This window comes from Saccostrea echinata, unplaced genomic scaffold, assembly GCF_033153115.1.
Source record: "Saccostrea echinata isolate AGI-Se365-2 ecotype Australia unplaced genomic scaffold, CSIRO_AGI_Sech_v1 ptg000081l, whole genome shotgun sequence".
Taxonomy (NCBI): domain Eukaryota; kingdom Metazoa; phylum Mollusca; class Bivalvia; order Ostreida; family Ostreidae; genus Saccostrea; species Saccostrea echinata.
The window spans coordinates 1276339-1286757 of NW_026889830.1; the positions used below are offsets into that span (position 1 = coordinate 1276339).

The 10419-nt window shown below is 34.5% G+C and overlaps 1 protein-coding gene across 1 annotated transcript; it reads left to right on the top strand.

Annotated features, from left to right (window-relative positions):
* The first annotated feature begins 521 nt into the window (after positions 1-521).
* LOC133176764 (uncharacterized) lies at positions 522-2038 on the top strand. Its single transcript, XM_061311834.1, has 3 exons — positions 522-627; positions 1379-1496; positions 1858-2038. The coding sequence occupies exons 1-3, from the start codon at positions 522-524 to the stop codon at positions 1976-1978; spliced, it is 345 nt and encodes a 114-aa protein (XP_061167818.1). The 3' UTR covers positions 1979-2038.
* The last annotated feature ends 8381 nt before the right edge of the window (positions 2039-10419 follow it).

A 10419-nucleotide genomic window follows, 5' to 3' on the forward strand; every position in this document is an offset into this window, starting at 1 on the left:
TGACACCTATCTGTCAACTTCTTTTCATGGTTAAAATTAGCAACTAGCCCTCTACAATATGATAATGTATTACATCTATGTTCCCCGGGTCTGGGTATCAAGCCACAGGATGTCTCTTGTTACTGTATCACTTGCTATTAAATCCCTTTAAGTTTTAAAAACGATTAAAGAAAATTACTGTTCTGCGTGTTAACACAAGTTTTTTTTTTTAAAAAAAAAACAAAAAAACAAAACATGAATTAATGTGTGAAACATACATACGCATATACGCTAGATCCTGTATATAGGAGCCTTTATAATATCATTATCTATCACTCTAAAATCAAAATTTCAGAAACAAATTCATTATTCCTTTTTAAATTGCACGTACCGTGTATATGTACATTGAGGTCAATATTCAAACGCATTATACTATCAAGTATACGAGGAGTCATAAGAATGATAAGAGATAAGTAATTTAGTATAACTGTCAATATAAGTCCTGGAGAATTGTGCAATTCTTTGTTATAATTCTTTGTATCATGCGGTCCATTCTTGTGACAGTACTTTTCTTTCTCTCCTTTATCTTCTGTTGTACCGCGTTCTGCTTCAGTTACGAACGGACGCCATTACAACACGGGGCACAAGGTAGGAGATGGTGGAATTCAGTGTTGACATAACTTCATGCACATGATTTTGTGTATAAAGAGTCTAAGAGGATTTTATAGAATGTTTCATGAATTCATGAGTATTTTTTTTTGTTTACGCCGAAGTTTAGGTAAGAACTTTATTACATCCCTCATAATCATCAGGGACCAGGCGTATATCACAGGGAAGAGACCAGTACATTTGGCATGGGACAATATTTTGTGTTTTTTATCAAAGACGATCATGGGATAATTTTTTTTTTCAACTGAATTATCCACGTGACAAAACAATTTTTATGGCGTTAAATTGCTGAATCGATAACCTCGGGGGAAATTTCATCGTACTACAGAGCAACCTTGCGAAAAAGTTATTCAAATTTGACGAAATGGGAGATAATTAAGATTTTGCGGAAATTTGATGACATCTTTTAAAATATTTTTTCTCGAGAACTCCTGGGCCTTGGCTATTATTCACGAGTGTGTTATATACAAAAATTATGCAGACTTGCTATAGAACAACCGATTTTTGTAAATAATGGTATGAACAAATAAACTGCACATTGCAATTGTTTTAAAAATGTGACCTCGGTTTTTTAATTTCGAGATTCAGCAGAGAAACGAAAATATGGCACACTACTTGATCTTTTGTTTCTCAGTAATGGTCCCTGAGATCTGTTGAATGCACCACTGAAAAAACGATATATTTCAAACATTGATGTAAGATTCTAACATGACTCACGTTATCTTTTTAGCACCAAAACACCACTGTAATTTAAACGGCGTGGGATTAGCGGCAGGAGAAACCTACACAAACACTACCAGCTGTCTTAAGTGTCACTGTGCGGAGAATCACTATGTTTTCTGCTGCTCGTATGATATTTATTCAGATTACATTTCATATTTAGAGTTTATTCAAAAAGAATTTACTTACTCTATTTTACAAATACACTCAGGCAGTTAAACTTTTCAGTAAATCATTTTTCTAAAACTAAGTCTATATAATTTATATATGTCTTTACACAGTGTTGTTTTCGCCAATGTTACTTTGTATATGTTTATCCCATGTTCCATTTGCCAAAATACAGACATATTTAAGAGGCTTTTAAGTCAACTCTTTTGAATTTGCCCTCTTGCAAAGGATCGGGAGATTTCTTGGCATAAAGTTATTTACATTCATTGATTTTATTTTTTTAATTATTTTTCTTAATATATTGTAAATTAATTTATTTAGAATGATATCTAGTTACGTGTTGCCAGAAGGTTGTGTTGTCATAACCAAGGACTGTGTACAGGAGATTGTGTACGAATCAGATGGATCTCAATGTCAGCCATTGGCGGCTGTAGGGAAGTGACGTCACAGAATGAAACTGACATCACTTGATGGCACAAAGTCTATAGATAAATAGTTTTGAATAAAGGAATTTTTTTCAAAAAAAAAGAAGAAAATCATTAAAGAACATAAATTTGAAAATGAAGATTTGACTGTATTTTAGTTCTATGATAACCAACCGGAAGGTGGACCAAGGAAGGCTACTGGAAGGTATCATAAATGGGCTAAAATTAGACTTTAATGTGGGTCATCAAGTCTTCTCAGTGGACACTTGAAGACCTAAGAATTTTGGCAGATAGCGTGAAAATGTCTAAGCGACGTTGGACGACTACCATGGCGTTGCGGAGAACATCTAATTGAGTGTTGCTTAATGCATTGCTGTAGATTACAGAGGATGTCAGAGAGAGCCAACAACATCAAAGAGGTCCCCTCCAGCAGCCCCTAGACCACCCTAGCAGATCCAAATTTAAGACCTAGGTCCCGTTCCGCTAGAATCCATTCTAAAGTTTCAGGTACATCAACGTTCCAAAAACCAATGTCCTAGACATGGATCTGCCGATGAACGCAAGCTTTACTTACAAATCACATTTAGAAAGCACTTTCTCTCAAAATGAGGGGAACGCTACGCAAGTGTTAAGATCTCTTACCAGATGTAGATGGCGGCACGCAACACAAGCTTAACGTACTGACGAGGAGTAAGCGACATCCATCACAGGGTCATACCCGTCGTCGCTCCTTTGATTTTGTCAGGCAATACTAGTAATTGCCTTTATTATATCATTGAAGTCTTAGATTTCAGATTGGTTGAGGTCAAATAAGATCACCCGAATAATTAAGGCCTTCTAGGTGAACAAATAACATTGGACCGGTCACGGTAGCTTAGTGGTAGGGCGCTCGCTTCGTGAACGGGATGCCCGGGTTTGATTCTCGTTCGCTGGGACGCGTCAAACCTAAAACGTAAACATAGGTAGTGATTGTTCCTTCGACAAGCACCCGGCACTAGAAGTGAAAGTCATTGGTCTTTCGGATGAGACCTTAAAAACCGAGGTCCGGTGACTTAAAAATCTTGCTCTAGATCAACTAGTCACGGAAATACGCGTGTGACGTCAAATAACAAGATCATGGGACATAAAAACCGTTAGATATAAAGGGTTCGTCTTTGTTTAAAGATCAGCAAAATGCAGATATCTTAATTTATTGCGCTCAAATACAGATTTTAAAAATTTAAAGAGATTCCTTTGCTCAGCCAATTCTGAATTTTTTCCATGCTGAAAAAGAAAGGTTTTCAGAATCAGTGACAGTCTTTTGAGTCATTAACGAGACAACATTTACTATGAAATAATTTAATAGTTGTTTAATTTGTATTTATATCTTCTACAACACAAAACATACCCATGTTTAGTTCATTGTCTAAATTACAGTCTACATTTTATCCCTTGGCAATGGGTGGGATTGCTCTTTTAGCAAATTACAAAAGGAACTATGCCCCGGGGGCTTGCCCGAGGGGAATAATTCCTGTTAAAATATTTGGTGAAGGAGCTTTCAAACTCAAACACAGTGGATAAGCGTTTAATTATGTTTTATATTATTATTTTTTTGGAGTACTATGAGAAACTTACTGTGGCAAAGTCTTCTGCGTTCAGTATGATATATGCGATTTTTTTTATTACCAAGCTTTGCTGTATAGTTTTGTGTCTAACTTACATGTCCTTCGAACACACTGCTCGAGACACTCGTTTAGACTTAAGAATCTGTTAGGGTTTCCGTCACAGCCTCTATAGATAAACGGCTGACACTGATTGGTGTCACTGTACCCCCATCTGAGTAAAATACGATTCCCATTTCCAGGCTCTATCGGCAGGTCGCAAATGTCACGATCAGCTAAAACACACGTACACAAAATAGTTGTATGTCACTTATTGCTATAATTAAGGAATTATGTTACATGGAATAAAAACCTGAAAATAGTTTTATATAATTATATAAATGATCAACTATAACCACAGTAACCAATCAGTGTACGTACGACATGCCATTAATGTGCATCCAACCTGTCCAGGTGCTGCGCAGAAACATCCATTACAACCATCAGTGGCAGGAAAACCATCTCCAACGTCGTAGAAGCAACCATAATAAAAGCAATCTCCTATCATATAGAACGCAAAGTTGTTCTTAAAGGTATTAGAAAAAAAGGGTTTTCGCTTAATCACGAGTAGTGTCACTTATTTTTTAATTAAAGGATACATGATGTCTTCATGAGCAATTCTATTTAACCACATGAACTTTTTTGGCAGACGTGGTTAACCATTTTGATGAAACTTTGCCTATTATTTACGATTTACACCGGAAACGTAAATTAATCAAAATTTTTTTGGCTACTTTAAATACTTTTTTAGCCCTATCAATGATGAAGAAAACCGAATTCACCACGCCCAAAAACATAAGACCTACATTTAATTGTCATATATGATGTAAAGAAATTATAACGAATTTATATCCAAATGGATGGTTCATGTAACCATGGCTCATTGGGCAAACATGTTATATAATAAGCACTCATTTTTAGAAATAATTATAAATGTTACATAATCAATCTCAATTCCAAACGATTTAAAAAAAATAAAAAATAGTTCACCTTACATAATAATGTTTTATCAGTACTATTCTAAATTCATATAAAATAATTGCTATAGTAACAATTTGTGGATTAGTTCTTAAAAAAAGCTGCAAGATGATTATTTCATATACTTCGTTTTCTAATTTCATAGCAATATTGAACTTTTTTGATAGCTTCTTTCTTCCAGCTAGAGATGAATTGAAAGCCAGATAAGTTTATAAATAATTTTAATGTGGACATTTTCCTACAGTTATATTAATCAAAGGACACTTCAGTGAAACCACGCTCAGCGAACACTTATAATGAATTTACGCTTATTGCAAAGTGATTTTCATTCCCCCTGGCTATAAAATATATTGCGAGCTTAACAGACACAAAGTCTGCCACATCTTTTTTCATATTTGGATGTTTTTTTCTAACGATAGACGATAATTATGGACCAACTAACAACTAAATTTTATGACAACGAAAATGACTTCAAATTTTCCATCGTTAACGTTCCTTATTGATGTAGTAATATCCCGCTGTCTCCTGCATAAGGTGTTTACATCTCCTAATTTCTTCGATATTCAAGAGCATGCCCCGAGAACGATCAATTTGTAAACCGAGGCAGGTTACTGACAAAAAAGTTCATGTTACAGGGATTTCAACAACCTTGTTTAAAGTCGGCATTTCGTAAATTCTAGGTCGTTTTATTGACTTAGCAGATAGCAGATATAACCTACCATTGCGTCATTTATTTTTCTGACGTGTTTCTTCCCGATTGTTATGCTTTTTTATACTGAGTTTGAATAAGGAATGTTCCATCTACCTGATCAATACATAGGTGTCATGGCGGTGTGACTGGTCAACAGGGGATGCTTTCTCCTGCTAGGCACCTGATCCAACCTCTGGAATTTCTAGGGGTCTGTGTTTTATGCCCTGTGTATTGTTTATAGTTTTTCTTTTGGATATCGATCAATGTTCGTTATCTTCCATCTTCTCAAATAACAGATTACGCTAATAATGAAGCAACATTATCCCTCCCTGGATTTTCGTTAAAAGCGTGTTTTACTGTAAATTTTTTCAGATTTTTATACAAGTATTTTAATATATTTTCCATAGCAAACAACCTGTTACTTTTTGAATACTGTACGTGTACATAAATTGGCGTATTCAAATTAAGCGCAATCACTGGGTATGGAGTTGTTGGCGAAATCACAATTTACCGCTATACATGTCCGTGCCGTATATTGTATATATAAATGATTTCTTAATGGTATTCATGAATTAGCGCATCGTTGTCTGCGCCAAAGCCGCTAAAATATGAAGCCCGCTTATTTTAAATACACATACAGTAAATGTTGAACTTTTAAGATATAGATATTATAAGTTATGATTATAATTTCTTGCTAATACAAAATACTGTATTTTGTTAAATTTAAAGATCCTTTCTTTCAACCTTACAACTTCTACACAACGTTTTACAATCTTTTTGACTTTTCCTGATGAAAAGCTTTAAACCTGTAGCCGATACTTACGGGTACTGCCGTAGAACAGCGACGTATCTCTATCTGCCAATTCTTACCGATACCTTTGTTTATAAGGTCTCAATCGGACACTGATCATTAAGTCCAAAAGTTGCATTCAAACCTGAGATTATAGGACAGCTCCTTACTCCGAGACTTCTGAAATAACTACGATTTCCTTACAGGGAAAATCGATAAAACGTTAAGAAGTATAAATTTAAGTAACGTGTAGAAGGAAACGCACGGGATTTGATAAAAAAAAATAAATTCAAGTAACGTTTTGAAGGTTAACGGGACAATATTACAAAAAAAGGTTATATTGAAATTCTAGGTCTTATGTCGCAGAAGATAATGGCTTGAAAATGATCCCTCATGGCTAAACGACTTAGTGCCAAGAATAGTTCTAAATTTTCAGCCTTCAATTGGCAAGTGTTTGCGTCCCGACCTGAATAAATATCTCTATGGAACGAGAAGAAAAATAACTAAATAAATAATTTAGTTAAAAAAGAAACAATCAAAATCAATACCTAATTGTCGTCTGGGTCCATGATATCTTCCAGCAGATATAACAGTCACTGCCTGTTTTATATACAGTAAAAATTGGTTTTAAAGAACTCCCTCATGCACACTTGAAAGAAACTGTAATGAATCTTTTAGAAGACTTTCAACTCTGTTCCTTTCTAGATGTAAGGAAGCTAAATCGTCCATGTGACTGTCTTTTAACCACGTTTTATTAAATATATATTTAGACAATTGCATAGTCCTAGTTCAGTTATACATTTAGATGGAAAAATATCTTTATCTCTTTGCAATACAAAATTGAAAATACATTTAAATATTTACTTACTATGAAATACAAATATCCTTGTATTTTTATCATAATTAAGAGTGTTTAACAATATTGCAAATCTGATGTTTTTATAGATAAAGTGATTGATTTGCATAATATTTACCGGTCACACCATGATATATCACCATCGGAATTCCACCGGAAGATGAAATAGATCTTTATTCTTAATAATAGTTACCTGTCTTTTGCAAACACAAAACATCTGTCATCTTAAACGTCTGTAATCTTTATTCTAATAAATTTTCTGACACAAACAAGAGGTTGCAAACTTTGAAAACATGAGTAGAATTTTTTTATCATAAAGAGAAAAATATTGGGAAAAGAGAGGGTGGCATATTTTTTTCCTGGCACGTTTGAACGATGAACGATAAATTCTTTACATTCATATGCCTGGAAACACCACAATGATAAATAAAATTGAACGACGGAAATTCTGATTTTACATCTTTTAATCATGGCAAGCTATAACATTATATTCTTTTATATTGTAAACTTTTATTTGTTTATTTGTTAAAGTTCATTTATTTATTTCCTTGATTCTATTCATTATCTATTCATTCATTTATTTATCTATTAATTATATATTTGTTCATTTCATTTGAAAAGCAAAAATATTATTTCTGAGAATGTAATCACAGTTATCTTAACAATGGCGCCGTAATGAAAATGTATTAAATCGTACTAGAACCGTTAAAGCACCAGAGTATTTCTTTAATGTTTCGTTTCACCGCTCTGACTACATGTACATATAGAAGACATACTGCTACTATGTACCCACCGCGAGCTTGGTGGATTCCTGCAATGTCTGAACGGTGCCAGTGCAGCGTCAACCGTATCCCCAAGGTGTGTTGAGTATCAGTTCACTTAAGAGATATTTTCTTATATCCTTTAGTTCCATATATTTTCCTGCGCTCTTTCCCCGGTTCCATGCACTTCGAACACCGCACCAAACCGCAAGGCAAACTGCATAAGTAAGAATCGGGTATTAACAGAATCCCTACGAAGGGGGGCATTTATTTATGGTGCAATGACCAATTTAAATGGAGTCTCGTATAGCCAGTGTTGACATAATATATGGGATTTCCCAATGGAAATGAACTATTTTATTTATTCTCCCAGAGAAAGGTGACGAGGTGTCCAAGACTGAGAAGGATTTATTTCAAACGTACATCTACGTCTTATTGTATTGTGTATATGACATGCATTGTGTATATGACATACTTTATTATGAGACCGATAGACACTACATTGAGAATGATCAATATAAAGTGTAAATACATAATTTATATGTAAACACCGTTGAACATGTAACTATAAATAAAGCAAAAAACTACTTTTAACTGATCTGACCTATTGATTGATTGCATGATTATAAGTTCAACTTGTTTCACTCCCCATTCGAGAATTTTAGATAAAAATATAGAGACGTCACCGTATGCCTGTGAAGGGGTCCAAATAAAGAACTTTATTCGGCACTCAGGGCCATTGAGCAGTGAGGGTTTCTCATCGTGCCAGCGCCTACCGCGATACGACATACCGGTTTTAAGGTCATATTCGAAACGTGTGACTTTCACTTCTCAATTTCCAGCACTTTGCGAAGGACTATGTTTACGTCTTAGGTTTGACGCGGCGTGGCAAACGAAAATCGAACCAAAGCTTCCCTATGACGAAGCAAACGCCCATATAACTAGGCTACAATAAGCGGTCTCTGACCAATATATCTTGGGAATTTTTTTCTTGTCGAGGTTTTCATGCTATAATGCTCTGTTCACATGGAGAATTTAATTCAAATTAAACTTACGTTACTGCGAATTAAATTTAAACCGTCCTCAGGGAGAATTCAATGCATTAAAGTAACTACCAGGGGTGTCCTTATATAACCTTTATTTACACTATGTACAATTACAAATACCGCAGGTTCTGGCCCGTGGCCGACTCACCGTCTGCGTCTTTGGTGCATGTCCTGTCTTTTCGACATCCTGGTGCTGAAAGAGGTCCTTGCGACTGTCCCGTCATCTGACGTAACATCATCAGTAGGTCGTACCACGGGACAGTCTGCACAGATAGTTTAATTTGAATTAATTTTCTGTGTGCATTAATGCGTTAAATTCGTGTGAAAGCTAAGCGATCTAATTTATACTTTGTATCGCGATTACTTCACAGCTATCTAACTTAATGCCACTCTTTTGCGGCGAAGTAGAGGAAACTCTAAATCTCGCGAGATTTCCGGGGCATGAATACTTATGCTAGTGACAATCGAATGATTGGAACAATTAGTATGCCGGAAGTACAATGTAATGCAAAGGGTTGAACTTTAAATAGTAGGTTGTCTAATGTGGAATGTTTAGAGTTTTTAAATCAGCTTCCAAAAGTAACGATGATCAGAAAGAAATTGTAGAATTTAATTAGAAGAGTCGGCTTACTGAAAAAGTATCAATAAAATTGTAATACTTGAGTACTGTGTTCTCTTAAAATTTATAAGCGTGGTTCAGCGAATGTTCCGCAAGATAGTTCACCAGGACTTCTTTCATATTTGCTCTTTAAAAATCCACAGTGTTCGTTCTCGCGTTGTATGCAACAACACATTGCCCACAGGTAACAGACGTTTCCTACCTTCATCGCGAAAGAGTTCCATAAAGATAAGCAAGTATTCTAATTAAATTTTGATGCATGCATAATAGCAAAGATAAGCTACTTGCAACTTGGTCAGATATAAGTACTTAAATTAGCATTACTTTACTTAACTCACATTACTTTACTACGCATTTATTTACTGTGAATCAAATATGTATTGCGCAATCGTGTAGACAGAGCATAAAAACACCAGGAAAAACGAACGCACACTTTGTTTGATTGATAGAACTGCTGCCATCAATCATATTTAAAATTTCATTTTTCTAATTTAATTCTTTTGATTTCCTCAAGCAAAAACATTATTAGGAATGAAATCTGAGTATTCCAGCCAGTATGGAAGTATTTCATAGATTTTCGGAAAATGTTCATATCAACTGGTTTTCACACTGAAAATAAACAAGTAAAATTGTAAATGTATAGAGATTAGTTGTTAAATTGTAGTTGTAGTTATTATTATTATTTTTTTAATTTTCTTGTTTTTACGACTTTCTAATCTTTCCTTTATCTGAAAGAAGGGACAGGACGTCCAAAAAAAATTGACTTTTTTCGTTCTAAGGTCATTGTAAGTGCTTTGCATAAATTTCATGAAGTTGATCCGACCCAATAGTATAATCATTTTTTATTGGTTTTCTATATATTCACAACGTAAATTTGTATAAAGTTTGTGTACCTTTATTCTTTAAATCGTTACAAGCATTTCTATTTATCCCTCTGTCTAGTCTTATGTATACAAATATTTACTTATCATTGACTTTTAAGAGTGTTTATTGTTATTTTCATTACATAAGAAAGATATATGACATTAATATGAAGCCAATAATACACTACACTATTTCCATTATCTCATTACTTGA

Coding starts and splice junctions, on each gene's coding strand:
- LOC133176764 (XM_061311834.1), top strand. CDS start 522: ATGCGGTCCATTCTTGTGACAGTACTTTTCTTTCTCTCCTTTATCTTC. Junction 628..1,378: donor ATTACAACACGGGGCACAAG/GTAGGAGATGGT, acceptor TTATCTTTTTAG/CACCAAAACACCACTGTAAT. Junction 1,497..1,857: donor CACTATGTTTTCTGCTGCTC/GTATGATATTTA, acceptor TAATTTATTTAG/AATGATATCTAGTTACGTGT.